Source organism: Mirounga angustirostris, unplaced genomic scaffold (genome assembly GCF_029215605.1).
Source record: "Mirounga angustirostris isolate CCGP_5_RB_7025 unplaced genomic scaffold, mMirAng1.0.hap1 SCAF_7, whole genome shotgun sequence".
Taxonomy (NCBI): domain Eukaryota; kingdom Metazoa; phylum Chordata; class Mammalia; order Carnivora; family Phocidae; genus Mirounga; species Mirounga angustirostris.
In genome coordinates, this window is record NW_026991715.1 from 58909404 (window position 1) to 58933091 (window position 23688).

At 38.8% G+C, this 23688-nt stretch overlaps 1 protein-coding gene across 12 annotated transcripts in view; it reads left to right on the plus strand.

The window, feature by feature from the left end:
• Positions 1-23688, plus strand: part of PDE8B (phosphodiesterase 8B) — a 236875-nt gene that overhangs the window by 200224 nt on the left and 12963 nt on the right. For 6 of the 12 annotated variants that reach the window (XM_064596268.1, XM_064596269.1, XM_064596263.1 and 3 more), the window contains 4 exons: positions 11343-11385; positions 15225-15302; positions 20597-20727; positions 22136-22300. In XM_064596268.1, the coding sequence (XP_064452338.1) occupies positions 11343-11385; positions 15225-15302; positions 20597-20727; positions 22136-22300 (417 nt within the window). The remainder of the gene's footprint in view (positions 1-11342; positions 11386-15224; positions 15303-20596; positions 20728-22135; positions 22301-23688) is intronic. The other 6 variants (XM_045896857.3, XM_054512533.2, XM_045896863.3 and 3 more) reach the window with 2 other exon arrangements.

Below are 23688 nucleotides of genomic sequence, written 5' to 3' on the forward strand. Positions count from 1 at the left end.
TCACTGCCCTTCTTATTACATGTAAATGAAGGGAGGGTCTCAAACGACTCTGTTCCTGTGATCACATGTCTCATCGGCACTTGGGCTCCACTGTATCACCGAAGTCTTGTCACACACACAAAAGCCTTCAGTTCTGTCTTGAAGTTGTTGATCAGGTATGTTCAATCTTAAAAAGAAAACATTTCTTAATACATTGACTTTGCAAGCAACACTAATTATTTTAGAGAATAGCACTTGTCTTCATTGTACCCGGAGTTTTACCCCTTTTCATAATATTTGGGGGTAAAGGTGACACAAAAACAATATACAGGCATACTTTGGAGAGACTACAGGCTTGGCTCCAGATCACTGCGATGAAGTGAATATCTCAGTAAAGCAAGGGAATTGAAGTACTGGGTCTCCCAGCACATATACAATTTACGGTTATACTATACTGTTGTCTGTTAGCTCTGTAGTAGCATTAGGTCTAAAAAGCACTGTACATACCTTAATTTAAAAATACTTTATTTATTTAAATTTTAGGTAGTTAACATACAGTGCAGTATTGGTTTCTGGAGTAGAATTCAGTGATTCATCACTTACATACAACATCCAGTGCTCATCCTAACAAGTGCCCTCCTGAATACCCATCACCCCTCTAGGCCCTGCCCCCACCTCACTCCATCAACTCTCAGTTTGTTTTTTATCATTAAGAGTTTCTTATGGCAGGGCGCCTGGGTGGCTCAGTCGTTAAGCGTCTGCCTTCGGCTCAGGTCGTGATCCCGGGGTCCTGGGATCGAGCCCCGCGTCGGGCTCCCTGCTCGGCGGGAAGCCTGCTTCTCCCTCTCCTGCTTCCCCTGCTTGTGTTCCCTCTCTCGCTGTGTCTCTCTCTGTCAAATAAATAAATAAAATCTTAAAAAAAAAAAAAAAAGAGTTTCTTATGGCTTGATTCCTTCTCTCCTTTTTTTCTTTACCCTATTTCCATATGATCATCTGTTTTCTTTCTTAAATTCCACATAGGAGTGAAATCATACAGTATTTACGTCTTTCTCTGACTTATTTAACTTAGCATGATAGACTCTAGCTCCATCCATGTCATTGCAAATGGCAAGATTTCATTCTTTTTGATGGCTGAGTAATGTTCTATTGTGTATGTATATATATTCTATTGTGTATTGTATATAGTATATAGTAATATTCTATTGTGTGTGTGTATATATATCTTTATCTGTTCATCAGTCTTCTTTATCTGTTCATCAGTCAATGGACATTTGGGCTCTCTCCATAGTTTGGTTGTTGTTGATAATGCTGCTATAAACATCAGGATGCCTGTATCCCTGTATTTTTGTGTCCTTTGGGTAAATACCTAGTAGTGTAATTGCTGGATCATAGGGTGGTTCTGTTTTTAACTTTTTGAGGAACCTCCATACTGTTTTCCAGACTGGCTGCACCAGTTTGCATTCCCACCAACAGTGCTAGAGAGTTCCCCTTTCTCCGCATCCTCGCCAACACTTGTTTCTTATGTTATTGATTTTAGCCATCCTGACAGGTGTGAGATGATGTGTCTCTTAACCATCTGGATGTCTTTTTTGGTAAAGTGTCTACTCATGTTTTCTGCCCATTTCTTAACTGGGTTATTTGTTTTTTGGGTGTTGAGTTTGAGAAGTTCTTCATGTGTTCTGGATACTAGCCCTTTATCTGATACATCATTTGCAAATATCTTCTCCTATTCTGTAGGCTGCCTTTTAGTTTTGTTTATTGTTTACTGTTTCCTTTGCTGTGCAGAAGCTTTTTATCTTGATGAAGTCCCAGTAGTTCATTTTTGCTTTTGTTTCCCTTGCCTTTGGTAATGTGTCTAACAAGAAGTTGCTGTGGCCGAGGTCAGGGAGGTTTCTGCCTATGTTCTCCTCTAAGATTTTGATGGTTTCCTGTTGCACGTTAAGGCTTTCATTCATAAAAATACTTCATTGCTAAAAACTGCTAACCATCCTCTGAGCTTTCAGTGCACTGTAATCTTTTTGCTGGTGGAGGGTCTTGCCTTAGTATTAATGACTGATCAGGGTGGTGGTCACTGAAGGCTCGAGTGGCTGTGGCAATTTCTTAAAATGAGACAACGAGGAAGTTTGCCACAGGGATTGACATTTCCTTGCACCAGCAATTTCTCTATAGCATGTAATGCTATTTGATAGCATTTTACCTACAGTAGAACTTCTTTCAACATTAGAGTCTGTCCTCTCAAACCTTGTCCTTTATCAGCTAAGTGCCATTCTAAATCCCTTTTTATATTTATTTTGTTTTTATGGAAGTATAGTTGACACACAATGCTATCTTACAGTCCGGTTTTCTCAGCATCGTTTATTGAAGAGACTGTCTTTTCCCCATTGTGTATTCTTGCCTCCTTTGTCATAGACTAATCAACCATGTAAGTGTAGGTTTATTTCTGGGCTTCCTTATGCTGTTCCATTGCCCTAGGTGTCTATTTTTTGTGCCATTATCATACTGTTGTAATTATTATAGCTTTGTAGCATGTCTTGAAATCTGGGATTATGATACCTTCAAATGTGTTTCTTAAGATTGCTTTGGCTATTCAGAGCCTTCCATGATTCCATACAAATTTTAGTATTTGTTGTAATTCTGTAAAAAATGCTATTGGTATTTTGATAGAGATTGCACTGAGTCTGTAGATTGCCTTGGGTAGTATGCACAATTTAACATTGTTCTTTCAATCCATGAGCATGGAATACTTTTCCATTTGGTTCTGTTGTCTTTTATTAGTGTCTTACAGTTTTCAGAGTATAGGTCTTTCATCTCCTTTGTTAAATTTAGTCCTAGATATTTTATTCTCTTTGATGCAACTGTTAATGGAATTATTTTCTTAATTTCTTTTTCTGTTACGTTGATATTAGTGTGCAAAAATGTAAAAGATTTTTGTGTATTTGTATCCTGCGACTTTACTGAATTCACCCATTACTTTTTTTTTTTTTTTAAGATTTTATTTATTTATTTGAGACAGAGAGAATGAGAGACAGAGAGCATGAGAGGGAGGAGGGTCAGAGGGAGAAGCAGACTCCCTGCCGAGCAGAGAGCCCGATGCGGGACTCGATCCTAGGACTCCAGGATCATGACCTGAGCCGAAGGCAGTCGCTTAACCAACTGAGCCACCCAGGCGCCCTGAATTCACCCATTACTTTTAATAGTTTTTGATGGAGTCTTTAGGGTTTTCTTTTTTTTTTTTTTTTTAAGATTTTATTTATTTATTTCAGAGAGAGAATGAGAGAGAGAGACCACATGAGAGGGGGGAGGGTCAGAGGGAGAAGCAGACTCCCTGCTGAGCAGGGAGCCCGATGTGGGACTCGATCCCGGGACTCCAGGATCATGACCTGAGCCGAAGGCAGTCGCTCAACCAACTGAGCCACCCAGGCGCCCTCTTTAGGGTTTTCTATGTAGAGTATGCCCTCAGCAAATACTGACAGTCTGACTTCTTCCTTATCATTTGGATACATTTTATTTCTTGTCTGATGGCTGTGAGGACTTCCATTACTATGTTAAATAAAAATGGTAAGAGTGGACATCCTTGTCATGTTTCTGATCTTAGAGGTAAAGCTCTTAGGTTTTCAACACTGAGTGTAATGTTAATTGTGTTTGTCATATATAACCTTTATTAAGTTGAGGTTCCCTCTATATCCACCTTGTTGAGAGTTTTTATCATGAATGGTTGTTGGATTTTGTCAAATGCTTTTTCTGCATCTATTGAGAAGATAATGTGATTTTTATCCTTCACTTAGTTGATATGGTGTCACTGATTGATTTCTCTGGGTATTAAACCATCCTAGAATCTCCAGAATAAATCATTCTTCATCATGGTGCATGATCCTTTTAATGTATTGTTGAATTCAGTTTGTTAATACTTTGTTGAGGATTTTTGCCTCTATGTTTATCAGGGATATATTGGCCTGTAGTTGTTTTCTGTTGTTGTTTGTCTAGTATCTTTGTCTGGTTTTGGTATTAGAGTAATGCTGGCCCTGTATATGTATTTGGAAGCTTTCCTTCTGTTTCTAATAATTTGAGAAGAATAGGTATTAACTCTCCTTTAAATTTGTGGTAGAATTCAGTGTGAATCCATGTGGTCCTGGACTTTTCTTTGATGGGAATTTTTGGTTAATGATTCAGTTTCATACTAGCTATCAATCTGTTGAGATTTTCATTTCTTCCTGATTAAATTTTGGAAGATTATATGTTTCTAGGAATTTATCCATTTCTTCTAGGTTGTCCAATTAGTTGGCATATAATTTTTAATAGAGCTCTCTTATTTCTGTGGTATCAGTTGTTACTTCTTTGTCATTTCTGATTTTACTTACTTGGGTCTTCTTTTTTTCTTAGTGAGTCTGGATAAAGGTTTATCAATTTTGTTATCTTTTCAAAGAACCAGCTCTTGGTTTCAGTGATCTTTTCTATTATGGTTTTTGTCTCTATTTCTTTTATTTCTGCTCTTTATTATTTCCTTTTGTCTACTAACTTTGGGTTTCATTTGTTTTTCTTTTTCTAGGTCCTTTAGGTGTAAGGTCAGATTGTCAGGATTTTTCTTGTTTTTAGAGATAGGTCTGTATTGCTATAAATTTCCCTCTTAGAACTGCTGTCCCAAAGATTTTAGACCAGTGTTTTTGTCTTCAAGTTTCCCTAGGTATTCTTTTGATCTCCTCTTTGATTTCTTTGTTGATTCATTGGTGGTTCATTGGGTTAGCCTCCACATGTTTGTGGCTTTTATGAGTTGTTTTTTTTCTCTTGTAATTGATTTCTAGTTTGATACTACATGGTTGGAAAGGATGCTAGATACTATTTCACTGTTCTTAAACTTATTGAGACTTGTTTTGAGGTCTAACATGTGATCTATCCTGGAGAATGTACCATAAGCACTTGAAAAGAATGTGACTGTACTGTTTTTGGATGGAATGTTCTATATATATCTGTTAAGTCCATCTGGTATAATGTGTTGTTCAAAGCCACTGTTTTCTTACTGATTTTCTGTTGTATGATCTATCCATAGATGTAAGTGAGGTCTTAAAGCCCCCTACTATTACTGTATTTCTGGCAGTTTCTTCCTTTATGTCTGTTAATTTTTGCTTTCTGTATTTAGATGGTTCAGTCTTGGGTGCATAGATATTTGAATTTGTTGGTGCATAGATATTTTACATAATTATATCCTCTTAATGGGTTGATCCCTTTATCATTGTGTAGTGCCCTCCTTTGTCTTTTGTTACAGTCTTTCTTTTAAAGTCAACTTTGGTATAAGTATGCTACCCTGGCTTTATTTTTTTTCCACTTCCATTTACGTGAAACATCTTTTTCCACCTCTTCACTTCAGTCTGCATGTTAGGTCTGAAGTGAGTCTCTTTTTAGGAAGCATGTAGATGGGTATTCTTTTTTATCCATTCAGTCATCCATGTCTTCGATTGGAGCCCTTAGACCATTTAATATTTAAAAGTAATTATTGATAACTACTTACTACCATTTTGTTGTTTTCTCGTTTTTCTGTTAGTCTTCTATTCCTTTCTTCTTGTTCTCTGTCCTTGTTTTTTTTGTTTTTTTTTTTTTACTTTCTCTAGCGTTATGCTTGGCTTTCTTTCTCTTTTTGTGTATTTGTATCTATTACAGGTTTTCCTAAGTATATAAATAGTCTATATTTAGGTGATGGTCACTTAAGTTTGAACACATTCTGAAACAATTTTATTTTACTATCCCACTTGCCATTTTATGTATGTGCACATCTTAGAAATTTTTATTTTGTGAATCTCCTTTCCTTTCATAGTATTCTGATTATGGCCCTTTCTTTTCCACTTAAAGAGGTCCTTTTAACATTTCTTGTAAGTCAGGTTTAGTGGTGATGAATGCGTTTAACTTTTTTGTTGAGGAAACTCTATTTCTCCTTCAATACTGAATGATAATTTTGCCATGTAGGGTATTCTGGGTTGCAGGTGTTTTCCTTTCAGCACTTTGAATTTATTATGCCACTCCCTGCAACATTTCTGCTGAAGAATCAGCTGATAGTCTTATGGGGGTTTCCTTTTTATGTAACTACTTGTTTCTTCCAGCTTTTAAAATTCTTTGTTTTTAAACTTTGACATTTAATTAATTAATTAATTAATTAATGTAAAGATTTCTTTATTTCAGGAGGGGAGGGCTTCCCTGTGGAAATTACCTTTTGGTGAAGATCTAGAGGGCAAAGAGGCATAGGGAAGAGAGTGGATTTGGAAGTTCCTCCCGGGCAGAGGAGTCACATGTGTAAGGGCACTGTGGTAATGAAGAGCCTGGGAAAACTAGGTGGAATGGAGGCCAGTGTGGCCTGCAAGATGGGAGCCCAGCAGAGAGGCAGGGACCAGGCCACAGTGCACAGCCCCACAGCCAGTCTGTCTCAAGAGGCTGACCCTAAGACCAATGGGAAGTTCGAGTTTTAAGCAGAAGGATGACAGGATTAAATGTAGTTTAGGTTACACTGGTTGAAGAGTTGAGAATGGGCTGAGGTGAGAGGAGAGCTGACGGTCATCTGCACGCTGGCAGTAGAGAGAGGTGAAGGGGGTGATCCCAGAGGTATTGAGAAGGGAGATTTTCCTGGATTTGATGGTGGACTAGGTATGCGGATGAGAGAAAAAGAAGCATCCCCCAGGCTTATGTACTGGGAAATCTGGTGATTTGAATTGAGACAGGTGCTTTTTATGACTTGGCCATTCCATAATGACAAAAGCTCCCTCAGACATTTCTACCAAATGCTGTTCACATTCCCAGTGTGATTCTGAAATGAAGGTTGAAGGAGTTATCTAGTATTTATTTGCTTGCTTACTAAGTATTGCACTGATCCTAGCCTTGACTCATTTTAACTGCTAAAAAGTCTCATGGTTTTACAGTTTCAAAAAATTAATTTAACATATTGTATTAAGAGTGTTGTTTTCATATAATTATTTCTCAGGGTTTTTCTCTCACAAAATGTAGGAGAATTTAGGTTCGTTTGTAATTATATAATTCATAAAATCAGTCAGTGACACATTAAAATCCATCTATTAAATAGTTAACCAGGTAAATCTATGCTTCTAAGACTGCTGCTATTTACAATTCACTAGTTATGGTTTGAAGTGGAACATCATTTTCATGCCCAGGCTCATGGTAGGCTGGGAGTCCCAGGGACCATGACATGTAACTCACCTTGCTCAGTTTCAAGTTGTTCTCAGTTTCCTTCATCCTATATATTTTTACAGACTTTTAAATTATAGTTCAGGCTTGCAATTTTTAGCCATCCTTCCATATTCTCAGTTAAATATATAATCTCCCCACATTTATGAAATTTTTCGAACCTATAGAAGAGTCAGAAGCATTGTAAGTAGATACACATGTAGCCACCACCTATGTTCTGTAATGACCATTTTGCTCAATCATCTATCTGTCCATCTATCCTTGATTTAGTCATCAGCCCATCTTATTCTTTGATAGATTTTAAACTAAGTTACACATATCAGGACATTTCACCCCTTGGCACTTTAATTAACTAGAGTTTAATATTTGTTTCCAGGTTTTTTCATTCTTTAGGTGAAAGTTATATATAGTGAAATGCACAGATCTTAGGTATAGCATTACTTGAGTTTTGACAAATGCACATACTTCTGTAACCCAGGCCCCCTGAAGGTCCTGAATCTACCACCCCAGAAGTTCTCTCCTGGCCTTGCCTGTTATCCCCACCTCTGCTCCTACCCCTCCCACCCCTAAAGGGAATACTGTCCTGAATACTTAACCACAGATGAGTTTTGCCTGTCCTAGAGTTGCATACCGTGTCTACGCTTTTACATTTGGCTTCTGTGATTCATTACCATGTTGTGAGATACATCTGTGTTGTATATATCAGTACTTTTTTCCCTTTTTCTTTTTATTGCTAAATAGAATAGTATTCCATTGTATCAGTTGACCACAGTTTATTTCTGTCATAGATGAACTTCTGGGGTGTTTCCAGTTTTGGGCTCCTTTGAACAGTCTTAGAGAAGTCTTTTGGGGAACATCATATGCTTTTGTTTATCTTGGGTAAATACTTAGGAGTTGAACTGAATACTGAGGAGTTGGGTCATAGGGTAGGTGTATGTTGGATTTTATAAGTAACCGCCACACCTGTTTTCAGAGTGATGGTACAATTTTCTGTTCTCTGCAGCAGGGTGTGAGAGTTCCAGCTTTTCCACAACCTTGACAGAATTTCTTTTTAGTTTAAGACACTGTGGTGGGTGTGTAGAGAAAATAAAAATTTGAAATGGTTATTCCTGAAGAGGAAAACAGATGACCCTGAAATCTCTCTCCCACACACATACACACAAATCCAGAATTTGTAGGGCCTTTTAGAGCCAAGCATAATCAAGTTTTTATAAACAAAGCATTTAGCACAAGGATAGCAACGTCTGTGGGAACCTATAACATTTTCAATAATTAAAGGTTTGAAATGATAAATTAACCCCCCCCCCCACCACCACCACCAAACAAGGTGTAAGCTTCTAAGGACTTGCTAAGAATTCCCAGCTTTGAGCTCTGGCAGGAGCAGTGCAGGCCAAGGTATTCACGTTGTAGGAACTAGCGCAGAAGTGTTGGGTTCCCCAGGGACACACGGATCCAAATTCCCAGTCATGACTTCATGTAGACACATTTAGCACTTTAAGCTTTCTTTCACAAAAGGAAAAACAAACACTCCACAGACAGTGGTTGACATGGGGACGTTGAAATATGATTGCTTGGCTTTGCTTTAGCATACATGTGACAAAACCTCTCGATAGCAGAGATTCAAGCCTTCCCCAAAATTTCAAAAGAAATTATATTCCAAATGGCTGCCCTGCTCTCACACAGAGGATGTTGTCCTCAGACCCCAGTTTCACAGGCCTGGGCCCAGAGTTTCCTGGGTCCTCCCTGTAGACAGCAGTGTGACAAACAGGAAGTGGCTTTAGAGCCAGCTGATCAGGGTTGGAAATGGGGCGCTGTCGAGTACTAGCTGGGAGGCTCAGGCAAGTGAAACCTCCGCTTCCCGACCTGTCAGAGGAATGACTGGCCTTGCTCCTTCGCAGGGGTACTGTCCTGACCAGCCTGATGGCGCATGTGAAGGTGCCAGCACGTGGCAGAGCCGTAAGAGATGGTGCTGTTGTCACGGATAGCCCCTCCGTCTCTCTCCCTGCCCCACAGTTAACCCCCCTGGCTGCCTACCAGAGAACAGCCGACTACAGAGCAGCTCCTTCCCTGTTGACTTCCTCAGACAGCACAGATGAGAAATGTGAGAAAATAATTCTAGTGGAATCGTTCATGGCCAGTTATAAATGACTGGTGGGTTTAGACCTCCAAGAAAAAAGTTGGAATTGTTAAAGACTGTTTTCATCCAAGTGAATCCTCAGTTGTAAAGGGGGCGGGGGAGGAGGTGGTCTTCCGAAGAGGAATGGAGAGAACCTGAGCCCGAAGCTCTGAGAAAACCCAGCGCAGCTGGGGTGTGACCAGCAGAGGGCCTCAGGCGCTGCTCCTGCCACAGGGGATCAGGAAGTGAGTCAGGAAACGGGGTCCTGGGCAGCAGGTGCTGACATGGCCCTGTGAAATCTCTGCTTGTAAAGCAAGTGACATCAAGGCGTTACTTCCAGGCTCTGTTCCTGTGCGGAGGAGAGAATCCATCAGAGGTAGATGAGCCGTTTCAGGGGCCTGGGTTTTGGAGGGGGTGCAGTGCGTTCAGCTCCAAAAGCGCCAAATACCACATTCTATGTGGAGAAAGGCAGATGGGAAGCTCCCTCAGCAGAGGGACCTGGCACCTCTCACTTCTCCTCCCCTGTTCCTCTTCTCCCTGGCCAGGACCACGGCACTGCCATCCGAAAGGCAGGGTTGGGCTGTGTATCTGCTGGCCCTTGGGCTTCATCGGGCTCCATCTAGACAGAACCCAAAACCCATGCTGACCTCGTAGGAGCTCCACAGGTCATTCGGCTCGCCTCTGGGGGGTCAACAAAAGACAAGACAAGGGCTTTTTGGGGATAAGCAGCAAAGTCATAGGACTTTGTTCCTAAAGGAGAGATGTATTGTGATTCAGAGAGAAAAGTAAGTATTTAAAGATTACTTGGTTTTGAGCTAAAGCTGACTGAGAAAACAATTTGCAAGGCAGAAGTTGTATTCATTTGGTATAGTATCAGAAATTCACACTGCACTTACTAGCTTTGTAGCAAATGGTCTTTATCTGTAAAGGAAAAAACATAAAACAGTTGTTCACAGAAGAAATAACAAGGTCCCATAATTATGGGATAAATGTGTCACAGCCCTTAGTCACATTTTGACCAAGATCTCACCCAGGCCGGCCATGTAATTGTCTCTGTAATTATGTGGCCCGGACTGTGTGGAATGATTCATAGAAAGCCCCCTTTCTTTAACGCTTCAGTTTTATGTAATTATTTTTCAATGGTTGCATCAAGCTGGAACATTGTACCTGTTATCTGATACATAGGGAACTTCTGGCGATTACAGTTGGTGTTGCTAAACCAAACTAACCTTCCTTCAGAGGTAGCACTATACAGTCACCTGTCTTGCTTTTCAAGTTAACTTATCCCTTTCACTGAGTAGGTACAAAGACTGGATTGTCTAAGCAAATGGAAATAGATGATTTAGCAGCAAAGGAGCATGATTATAAGTGTGATATAAGCTAGATGCACCCCAATAACAGTGTCTTAGTTATAAACGGAAAAAAATGCAAAATCCCAAAGCATATTATTTTCTAGTATTAATGACTTGATCATTTGACAGATATTTATTGAGCATTAACATAAAATCCTTAGGACACAAAGAATTTGATAATGAGAAGGAACTAGGTGTTAAGCTGCATCCAAAGTTCATATCCCTTTGTGAATAAACATTTTGTAAATCGACTGTCCATAGTTGAGGAACACTTGAAGAGCTTTTTAGAGAGGTTTTTAAAAATCCTAAGCTTAAATTCAGATTACTTTTATCCTACAGAAAAATTTTATAACATGTCTGAAATCTAAATAGGTTACATATTAGCCTTATAAAAAATTTGTTACAGATTTTTGTCTTTCTGTATTTCTGCAGTGGTCAAAATGGAAGCAGCTGAGTAGAGATGTAGATGTCTTGGTTAGAAAGTACATCCCTTGGGTATCTCCTTGCTCTCAGGCTCGGGCATTCTATATGTGTCTGAATGTAATAGAGCATTTGTAGTATTATCATCTTTCATCTGTTCATATTATCTGTGTAACTTCTTGATTTCTTGAATCTCCAGAGCTTTTTTAATGAAATTGTTCAGCTGGAAATGTAGCTAATACCATATTTAAAATTTCTTTCTCTTCTTTCACCAAACTTTTGAACAACTTTAGCTTCACAAGGTTCATCGTGATTCAGGAGACAATTCTCAGACAGGTGAGAATACTTCATTTTCACTCTTACACACTCCAGTGGCACTGGTGGGTTCAAGTCTATAAATTACTCTGAAGAAGTCTAGATTGACACTCACCACCCCAGAATTTGGATTACTAAAATCTGAGTGCTGATATTGGAAGGCTGGAGAGAGCCAGAATAAAAGCAGAATCCCTTCAAAACTCTGGACTCTTGATTCATGGCAACCTTTTCTACTGAATGCCTTCCCCATCCTGGTTTTATTTTGCTGGCTGGAGACCTTGTAGAGCAAATAAACCCAAAAGAGAGAGTGGCCCAGAAGTCCAGGGGAGACCACTGTTGTACCCTGGTTAGTCTACCCTTCCCTCGTAGCTGTGGGTGACTAGATGATTAGAAAGGGTGGACTGCCCTGTCTGGGAAGTCAAGAGCACTGAGGCACCACTTCAGTCCCTACCTCCTCGCTTTATACCTTGGGCAGTGCTCTGTTTGACCCTTTGTTTCCTCTACCCTCAAATGTGGGTTAGACCAGATGACTGTTGCATTTGAAAGGTCTGGAAGTCTCTGATCATTAGAGGGAAAAACCAGTCTGCTCTCAAAGATTTAAAATTCTTGTTCCTGCATACATGCATGACATTCTTTGCTCTGTTAGTGGTTTTCCCAACCACTAATGCATAAGGTTAGACCCTGAGCTACTAATTTAGTCCCTTCCCTTGACTCTGGGATGGTCCATATTTTAGCATACTCAGACTTAATTTGATCCTTCTGAGTTTTAGTGTCTTTGCTTGTAAAATGAATTAACAATGTCCATCTCATTGTTGCTAGGAAGACTAAAAGAGAAAGTGTATATAATATCTAACTGAAACTTAACTGTTGGGTATCGTCCTTCCATTCCCCTACCCTTTTCCTTATTCTGTCCTTCCCGCTCCTTCTCTTTCCATCCCTTCTGTTATGTCTCTGTCTCTCTGTCTCTGTCTCTCCCTGTCGCTCTCTGATGTTTTAGTTTATTTCTTGTAACACAGCAAGAGTAATATTTTAACTAACTTATGAGCTTCTGTGTGCCAAAAACTGTTGCATTTTCACATCCTTTACAGTGCCCAGCATTGCCTTGCCCATAATAGACTCAATAAAATTGCTCACAGAACATGGCTAAGTTGAAAACATCTCATCTTACAAAACATACGTTCCGCCATTTGACTAGTAGCTCTTTGACTTTGAGCTACCTGCGTTATCTCTCCAAATTTAGGTTTTCTCACTGGTAAAATGAGGATCACACTATGTAGCTTTCAGAATTGTTGTAATGATCATATAAGAAAATTTCTATACTTAAACATTGGAACACATGTCTGGTGCAGAGTAGGTGCTCAGTAAATGTTAGCTATTTTTTAAAAAATTGTTGATATTATATCCCTTTTTGTCATTGAATAAATTTATTTAAATCTCCTTTATCCTTATTTTCTCTGGTTTTTAAATTCATTCCACAAGCATCTGTTGAGAGAATGAATAATGAATCATTTGATTTAAGTGGCCTTTATTGAAGAATAATTTCTCCAAACTTTTAATAATTTCTATTGCTATATTCTCTTAATTTTAGCTGAGATAAAATCAGGAAGAATAAGCATTAGATATCTTTGAATAATTTCTAGTGAATGATTTAGAATTCAGCCAGCCAGCCATAAGACTAACTTCCCTACTTCAGTTTTATTTAGAAACTAAATTTTGAGGCATTCTTGAGGATTTGTAATCTTGAATGTAATCTTAAATCTTTATTAAGTTAGATTTAATTTATTATGTGATAAATGAGTGTTAGGAACGTGAGAATATTAAGTACCTGAAGAGGACTTAAAGAAATGTCTTACAAGTGACCACTGTTAGTTTTTCAGGGCTTGAAAGATGCCATATGATCCTAACAACGTCATTTAAAGTACTACTACCCATAGCTGTCTTTATAAACACTGAAACTCCTATGCAAGGCCAGGAAAATTATTAAGGCAGAATCTGGAAGACAAAATGAGGCAAAGGGACAGTGTAATTATTTTACGCTATATCATTTAAGACAAGGCTATATGGTTATGGTGTTCAGATCAACTTCATAATAGTTCTGCTTTTTACTTTATGCTGTATAAATGTATAATTCAAGTTTAGTTACTGATTTAACTTTTTTTATTGAATCAGGTTTTTTAGGACGCTAAAGTAAATGGTTAAAAAGGTGATCCAGAAGAAAGTATTTAAGACATATTTTGAAGTGAAAACAGCAAAAAAAAAAAAAATACTATACCATGATGCCACTTGTGCCTAGAAAGAAGGTATATTTGTAAATGAACAGATGTAATTAATACTATTAGCCAGCATGAACTACATACTTACTGTGTAGCAGGCACTGGGCTAGCTGCTATGATGGATTAACTCATTTACGTCTCCCAACAGCCTGGGAATGAGAGGCTGTGACTGTCTCCACTCGATATAGATATTGAGACACAGAGAAATAATATTCCCAAGGTTACACAGCGAGTCGATGGCATGGTGGAAACTTGAACTTTGGCAGTTGGGCTCTGGAGCTTATTCTCTGCTGTTCTTTCTCTCTTATACCTTTTTTGGTGCTAATAGACAATTCTTTTTTACACTTGATCTTAGCCAAAAGGCCGAGAAGCGATAGACAATTCTTTTTTAAAAGAGCATTATTACATCTTTTTGTTTCTTTCTTGGAATATGAACATTGGACTTTTTTTTCTTTCTTGGAATATCGGTGTCTGAGAAATGCATTCTCCCTGCTGGAACCTGCATGTCTGCCTCTTGTCTGAGCCCAGTAAGAAGAAGTTCTGTTAGGATTAAGTTTCTCTCCTTACCACCGGGTTACTCCATAAGCATCCGGTGCCCTGCAAATGCATGTTTGAAGCCAGCTCTGCTGCCCTGACATTTTGATCTCTGGGTCCTGACCGGTAACGCGCACTATGTGCTTCAATCTTGGGTTAACTTCGGTCTTGGATCAGCACATTCTGAGCGGTAAATTCAAAGTCAGCAAAGACTTAGGGAGAATTTAAGTGCTTCCCCCCCACTCAGAAAATAAGGACAAAAGTGAGAGTTAAGCTGTGGAAATTGTTGGGATTAAAAACGTGCCTTTTCTTCGCTTCCTTCCTGGCACTGGCAGTATGTCTCATTTGACGAAATGACATCCTCAGGAGAACCTAGAAGACCATCTGGAGGGGCCTAAAATTACTCCATATTAGTTTCTCAAATAAATTCAACTTTCTGTACATTTCACTAGTATTTTATTTCCGCAGATATCCCCGTAAAAGCCTTCCCCACCCAGTTACATGTACTGTCCTTCAGGTTGAAATGAACCCCCCAAATTTACCCCAATTTTTAATGTTTATATTTTTTAAGATTTATTTATTTATCTTAGGGAGAAAGAGCACACACGCGTGTGTGCAAGCAGCGGGTGGGGCAGAGGGAAAGAATCTCAAGCAGACTCCCCACTGAGTGCAGAGCCCAAGGCAGGGCTGGATCTTATGACCCTGAGATCATGACCTAAGTCAAAATCAAGAGTCAGACGCTTAACCTACTGAGCCATCCAGGCATCCCTTTTGATGTTTATTTTTTAAAAAGTACCTTATTAATGGAACTAAAAAGCCCTTAGTAATAAGCCCTATTACCATGATATAATGGTACAAGAGTATCATTTTACAATTAATAAGACTGATGATTTTGTGTTGATGATTTGAAGAAAAAGTGGTTTATTGTTTGAGAATATTTTGTAGTGCTTAAAAAGGAACCTCGTTTTCTTTAGATAATGGGGGAGTGTCTAAATTTCACCTGTAAGTAAGCTGAAAACTATTCACTGTCTATTACTAATTTGAAATCCTTAGAGTCTCACTCATTCAGATACAAGAACAGAAGGAAAGAGTCCATTGATGTGAAATCGATATCATCTCGAGGCAGTGATGGTAAGAAGTTTTTCAGATTTCCTTGACCTTTTTATGGTGACTTTTATGTCACCATATAACTAAAACATGGGAGTGGAGGAGTAAAGAATGGGTTCATAGTAAGTGACCATCAACTTAATATAGACTGCTATATGCATAAGATGTTACATATAAACCTAATGGTAACCACAAATCAAAAACCAGTAATAGGGGTGCCTGGGTGGCTCAGTTGGTTAAGTATCTGACTCATGATTTCAGCTCAGGTCATGATCTCAGGGTCGTGAGATAAAGCACCCCCTCATCCCTTCAGGCTCTGTGCTCAGTGGGGAGTCTCCTTGAGAGGCTCTCTCTCCCTCTGCTCTCCCCCCCAGCTCATGTTCTCTCTCCCTAAAATAAATAAATCTTCTTTAAAAACCCAGTAATATGCAAAAAATAAAAAGGAATTCAAGTATATCACTAATGAAAGCCAGCAAACCATAAGAGAAGAGAGCAAGAGAAGAAAGGAACAGAGAAGAACCATAAAACAAGTAACAAAATGGCAGTAAGTACATATCTATAAATAATTATTTTGAACTAAACACGCCAATCAAATGACATAAGGCTATGGAATGGATAAAAAAACAAGGCCCATCTATATGCTGCCTATAAGACATTCATTTCAGACCTAAAGACACATGCAGATGGAAAGTGAAGGGATGGAAAAGCATTTATCATGCAAATGGAAGTGAAAAAAAACCTGGGGTAAGGATGCTTATATTAGGAAATAAACAGTCTTTAAAACAAAGACTATAACAAGAGACAAAGATACTATTTCATAAATGGAACAATCCAACAAGAAGATAGAACAATTGTAAATAATTATGCATTCAACATAGGAGCACCCAAATACATAAAGCAGTTAATAACAAACATGAAGTAATTGATGGTAATACAATAATTGTAGGGGACTTTAACAACCCACTTATATCAATAGACTGATCCAAGCAGAAAATCAATAAGGAAACAGTGGCTTTGAATGACACACTGGACCAGATTGATCTAACAGATATATTCAGAACATTATATCCTAAAACAGAATACACATTCTTTTCAAGTGTAGATGGAACATTCTCCAGAAAAGATCACCAATTAGGCCACAAAACAAACCTCAACGAATTCAAGACGATCAGAGTCATACCATGCATCTTTTTCAACCACAAGTCCTGAAAATAGAAATCAACCACATGAGAAAAGCTGAAAAGAACATAAATACATGGAAGTTAAATAACATGCTACTAAAAAACAAATGCGTCCATTAAGAAATCAAAGAGGAAACGAGAAAATTCATGAAGACAAATGAAAATGAAAACATATTGGTCCAAAATCTTCAGGTACAGCAAAAGCAGTTCTAAGAGGGAAGTTTATAGCAATACAGAGTTACCTCAAGAAAAAAAAATCTCAAACAACCTGACCTTATACCTAAAGGAGTTAGAAAAAGAATAAATCAAACTCAAAACCTGTAGAAGGAAATAAATAATAGATTAGAGCAGAAATAAATGAAAACTAAAAAAGAAAAAATGAAACCAGGAGATGGTTCTTTGAAAAGACCAACAAAATTGATAAGCCTCTAGCCAGATTTAAAAAAACAAAACAAAACAAAATCAGAAATGAAAGACCAGTAACAACCAATACCACAGAAATACAATTATAAGAGAATATTTTTAAAAATTACATGCCAACAAACAGGACAGCCTAGAAGAAATGGGTAAATTACTAGAAACATAGAACCTCCCAAAACTGAATCAGGAAGAAATAGAAGCTTTGAACATACCAATTACCAGCCATGAAACTGAATCAGCAATCAAAAAACTCCCAACAAACAAAAGTTCAAGCCAAACAGCTTCACAGGTAAATTCTACCAAACATTTAAAGGAGAGTTAGTACCTATTCTTCTCAAATGATTCCAAAAAAATAGAAGAGGAAGAAAAGCTTCCAAATTCATTCTATGAGAGTATTAGCCTGATATCAAAACCAGATACAGATGCTACAAAAAGGAACTACAGGCCAGTATCTCTTATGAACTTAGATGCAAAAAAATCCTCAAATAAAACATTAGCAAATGAATTCAACAGTACATTAAAAAAATCGTTCATGACAATCAAGTGGGCTTTATTACTGGGATGCAAGGGGAGGTTCAATATTTGCAAATTAGTCAACATGATATATCAACAAGAGGAAGGATAAAAACCATATAATCATGTCAATAGATTCAGAAAAAGTATCTGACAAAGTACAACCTACATTCATGAAGAACATACCTCAACATAATAAAGGCCATATAGGAAACCCACAGGTAACAACATACTCAATGCAAAAAAGAGTTTTTCCTCCAAAATCAGGAACAGGACAAGGAAGTCCACTGTGACTTTTATTCAGCCTAGTACTGGAAATACTAGCCATGGCAATCAGATAAGAAAAGGAATAAAAGCATCCAAATTTGTAAGGAAGAAGTAAAACTTTCACTATTTGCAAATGACATGATACTATATAGCGAAAACTCTAAAGACTCCACCAAAAAACTACTAGAACTGATAAATGAATTCAGTAAGGTCACAGGATAAAAAAACCAATGTACCTAAATCCTTTGCATTTCTATACACTACTAATGTAGTAGCAGAAAGAGAAAGTAGGAAAACAATCCAATTTACAATTGCACCAAAAATAATAAAATACCTAGAATGAACTTAACCAAGGAGGTGAAGGATCTGCTGTACTCTGAAAAGTATAAAACACAGATGAAAGAAATTTAAGATGACACAAATGAGTGGAAAGATATTGCATACTCCTGGATTGGGAGAATGAATATTATTAAAATGTCTGTATTACCCAAAGCACTCTACAAATTTAATACAGTCCCTATCAAAATACCAGAAACATTTTTCACAGAAGTCAAATAAATTATCCTAAAATTTGTATGAAACCACAAAAGACCCCAAACAGCCAAAGCAGTCTTGAAAAAGAACAAACCTAGAAGTATCACAATCCCAGATTTCAAGATATACTACAAAGCTGTGGTAATCAAAGTACTATGGTACTGGCACAAAAACAGATCTATTAATCAATGGAACAGAATAGAGAGCCCAGAAATAAACCCACGATTGTATGGTCAATTAATCTTTGATAAAGCAGGAAAGAATATGCAATGGGAAAAAGACAGTCTCTTCAACAAATAGTGTTGGGGAAACTGGACAGCTACATGAAAAAGAATGAAGCTGGACCACTTTCTCACACCATGCACACAAACTCGAAATGGGTAAAACAGAAATGTGAGACCTCAAACCATAAAAATCCTGGGAGAGAGCAGAGGCAGTAATTTCTCTGACATTGGCCATAGCAGCATTTTTCTAGATATGTCTCCTGAGGCAAGGGAAATAAAAGCAAAAATAATCTGTTGGAACTATACCAAAATTAAAAGCTTTTGCAAAGGAAAAGGAACAATCAAGAAACTAAAAGACAACCTACTGAATGGGAGAAGATGTTTGCAAATGAACCTATCCAATAAAAGATTAGTATCTGAAATACATTTTAAAAAGTATACGACTCAACAACAAAACCACAAATAATCTGATTAAAAATGGGCAGAAGACATGAAGATGTTTATCCAGAGAAGACATCCAGATGGTCAACAGACAAATGAAAAGATGCTCAACATCACTCATCATCAGGGAAATGCAAATCAAAACCATGATGAGATATCACCTCACACCTGTCAGAATGGCTAAAATCAGAAACATGAGAAGTAACAAGTGTTGGTGAGGATGTGGAGAAAAAGGAACCCTTGTGCACTGTTGGTGGGAATGCAGATTGATGCAGCCACCATGGAAAAAAGTATGGAGGTTCCTCAAAGAATTACCATAAGATCCAATAATTCCACTACTGGGTCTTTACCCATAGAATACAAAAACACTGGGGCACCTGGGTGGCTCAGTCGTTAAGCGTCTGCCTTCGGCTCAGGTCGTGGTCCCAGGGTCCTGGGATCAAGCCCCACATCGGGGTCCCCGCTCCGCGGGAAGCCTGCTTCTCCCTCTCCCACTCCCCCTGCTTGTGTTCCCTCTCTCGCTGTGTCTCTCTGTCAAATAAATAAATCTTTAAAAAAAAAAATACAAAAACACGGATATAAAAAGATACATGCACCCCTATGGTTACTGCAGCATTATTTACAATAGAAAAATTATGGAAGCTGCCCAAGTGTCCATTGATAGATGAATGGATTAAAAAAAAAGATGTAATATATATATGTATATATATTATATGTAATATATGTGTATATATATGTAACTGTATATATCATATATAATATATACATATATATACATACAATGTAGTAGAAAGAAAAAAAGATGTAATATATATTACATGTAATATATATGTATAATATTATATGTAATACACACACACAATACAAAACATGGAATCTAGCTGTTTGCAACCATGTGGATGGATCTGGAGAGTATAATGCTAAATGAAATAAGTCAGAAAGACAAATACTATATGATTTCACTCATGTGGAATGTAAGAAGCAAATAAAGCCAAAAAAAACCCACACAAAAAACAAAAAACAGATAACAGACTCTTACCTATAGAGAACAAACTGGTGGTTACCAGGGGAGGCTGGTGGGGTGATGGGTGAATAGGTGATGGAGATAAAGAGCACACTTACCATGATGAGTGCTGAGTAATGTATAGAATTGTTGAATCACTATATTATACACCCAAAACTAATATAACACTTTTTAAAACTGTATTGGAATTTAAAAATAAAAAAATAAAATTTAAAATTAGAATTTAAAATGAAAGTTTCTATAGATTAGAGCTAGAACCATCACTGGATTCTGGGTGTTAAGAACCTAGAGGCGCAGGGAGGTCGAGTGCCTGGCCCTAATTACTACAGAGAGTGGACTCTCTCATCTGCGCCCACCCTGACCATGGCCCCTGCTTCCTCTCCCACACTGCAGTTATCCACTTACATGGCCAACAGCTGGGGACTGAAAGTTAGGAACTGCCCGAGCTGGGCTTCAGTAATTTATGGGAGAGTGAGATGGGGCCTCAGGATCCCATTAACCCTCTCTGAAATTTCCCTTCTGGAACTGGGACTCCTCAAACCTACCTGCCATCAGGGTTCCAGGCCAGAACACCCTTTCTAGACTTTGGCAAGTAGTGCCTGATCTCTGAGCCTTTTAGGATTAAAAGATGGGCAAATCCTTTGCTTTGTGGAGGGCAGTGGGGAAGCATTCCTGTGAGAATCAGTCCATGAAGGGTTCCTTTGGTGCATTTAGCCAAGCTGAGCCACCAGAACCAGAACCAGATACGACTTCCTTTATTCTCTTCAGCACCAAGCCTACAGAATCGTCGCTATCCATCCATGGCAAGGATCCATTCCATGACCATCGAGGCTCCCATCACAAAGGTGAGTGGCAGCTGCCTCCTCCACTCTGCAATCAGGGTTACCCAGCACTGGGTTAACTTCTGGAAATAAAGTGATGAGTGACTTACTACTAATACCATGGAGGGGAAACAGATATTAAACAAATACATAATAAATAAATTTGTAGTTACAAATTGCAATGACTATTAGTAAGGAATACAATAGGGTTCTAAGAGAAAATTAAATTACGGCCTATTTACATTGGGTGAGGTGATCAGGGAGAGCTCTCTATAGAGGAAATAATGTTTGAAGTAAGAACTGAAGCATGCAAGGATGTTAGGAGAGGTGGGAGAAGAGAATTGTGGACAGCAAGCACAGCAAGGGAAGAAGCAAAGAGATGAAGAGGGATTGGAGTATTTGAAGACCTGAAAGGAAGTATGGATGGCTAGAGCTTGGAGACTGGGGGTGGGAAGGGAGGGGAGAAGATGGTGACACGGAGCTGCCAGGAAGGGTTCATATTTTAGTTCTGTGCAGAATAAACCACTGAAGAGTTTCAAGTGGGGGAGTGACATGATCAAGTATGTTTATTAAAAAGAACACCCAGCTGCCATGAAGAGAATGGACTAGAAATGTCAAGAATGAAAGAGAAGAGACCAGTTAGGGGTTTTCCAGAATTCTAGGCCAAGAAGTGGTGTTAGTTGGACTAGAGTTAAAGCAGTGGAGATAGAAATGAATAGATGAAGAAATATTTAGGGGTAGAATCCATTTAACTCAGTGACGAGTGACACTAGGAGAGTGGACAGAGAAATGGGGAAAGCTGTTTGTCAGTTGGGGCCTCCCAGGTTTTGGGTTTGAGGACAAGTGGATAAAAGTGTTGTTTTCTTTTGCTCCAGTGTAGAGACCAGAGAAGGAGCTCTTGTCTTTGATTTTTTTGTTCCATTTGTTCACTTGCTTGCTTTGGGGAGAAGGGAGCAATATCATGAATTTAGTTTTGGACATGTAAGTAAGACATTTCAATAGATACATCACATAGGCCGTTGAATATACAAACTTGAAGGTCAAAAAGGAGTTGAGACAGGGATGTAAATTTGAGGGTCCTTAACATATGGATCATATGGGTCCAAAATCATGGAAATAGCTTATCTCTGGAAGGACTGGGGAGTGAGAGAAAGCCCAGCACCAATCTCTGAGGAGGTCCAACCTGTAGAAGAGAGCTAGAGGAGGATCAGCAAAGAAGCTGGAAGAAATCCAAGTTAGGAGCACCACCAGGAGAGGGAGGATGAAGGGCACACCGCAGGAAGAATGGACTGGTTGTGTGGAAACACAGATCATTTTGAACAATAAAATGTGTTACCATCTGATTTCTTACCATTTCCAGGCATACGTTTAACTTCTGGGAATTAGAATCCTAATATCCTCAAATTTATTCATTCTCTCTTTACTTCCTTAGGTTATAAATATCATCAATGCAGCCCAAGAGAACAGCCCTGTTACAGTAGCAGAAGCCTTGGACAGAGTTCTAGAAATTTTACGGACCACAGAACTGTATTCCCCTCAGCTGGGTACCAAAGATGAAGATCCCCACACCAGTGATCTCGTTGGAGGCCTGATGACTGTGAGTGATGAGGAAAACCCAGAAATGCAGGGGAGAGACATGAAGTGCCCTCCAGGGTACACAGAACATGTAACATAGAAACTGGTGCCTATAGTTGCAGAAACACCTGTTGTGTGGGCTAATGTCAGCATAACCAGAAGCATCTGTATCAAAATTTATGTATTATATGTGTGGTATAATTCAAGGAATTCTTGAATTTATCTTTCCATGAAGCTAACTGACCACATCAATGGGAGACAGTCCTGCAGAATCCTCATTACAGTAAAGAGTAGTAGGCAGCTGATTGAGGGTGAAGTATGCACATCCTCCCCTTGACCTGGGGCAGTACTGGATTGAGAGTTATGGCGAGGTTTCCTTGGACTGCAGACTCTTTATATCATGAAAGCATTTGTACTTAGACTAGAGCACTAGTTCCCAAAATCTTAGAGAATCCGTTCTTTAAATCAAAGCTTATATAGAAGTTCCCTTTACAATCCAGTAAAGGCAGAGCTGAGCTGTTCTGGCTCCATAGGGTGAGGGGAGGAGGGATCCACCCCCTGCCAGCAGGCCAATACCGCCACCATCTGTAACCACCAAGAGCAGCTGATGTCTAAGGACTCATCTGTTCTTGTGTTTTGCTGTGATTTGGTGGTCATCATCATCCACCAGCAAGTGAAGAAAAAGGAAAAAATTCAAATTATTCATTTGTAATCCTTATCAGAGGCTGAAACTGGAAGAATTCTTTGGGAGGAAAACAAACTCATCTATGTGTTTTACTTTGAAGACTCTGTCCAGCCCTGTCACCAAATGCTGGGTTGACTGGCTTTGTAGTCCATTCTCCTTGTTCCTGCTGAAGGTCTTTAATGAACCTGTAATCGGAGTGACCTCTCGGTGCTTTCCTGTCCCTGGGCCGCCTGGGTTGTCCCATCGCAGTGCAGTGTAGACTTAGTGCTGGAGAGGGTTGGCGGGGGTCTTGCAGGGGGGCAGCCACAGCAGAGTCGCATTGGGAGCATTCTGGTTCTCGGAATCCAGTTACCTGTCCTCCTTCCCCCTGTTGGCGTACCATCTTGTGGTTCCTCTGCAGGTAACGCTGTGAGGAACCAGTGTAGGATTCTACCTACCTTTATTTGGTTTTAGGGAACCAGAAAAAGAAAGGCAAAAAAAATCCAGCAGTACCTTGTGATACCTCCCTTACAACAAGACAGCTGGAGCCAGTTATTTGCCTATTGATAGAGTTTTAAAAATTAAGGTCTTGGCCTAAAGATCCAAGGTGTGACTTCAGGAAAGCCCTTCATTAATACTTTGTTTTTAAAGATTTATTTATTTATTTATTTATTATTTATTTATTTATTTATTTATTTATTTTAAAGAAGGGGGAGCACGTGACGGGGCGGGGCAGAAGGAATCAA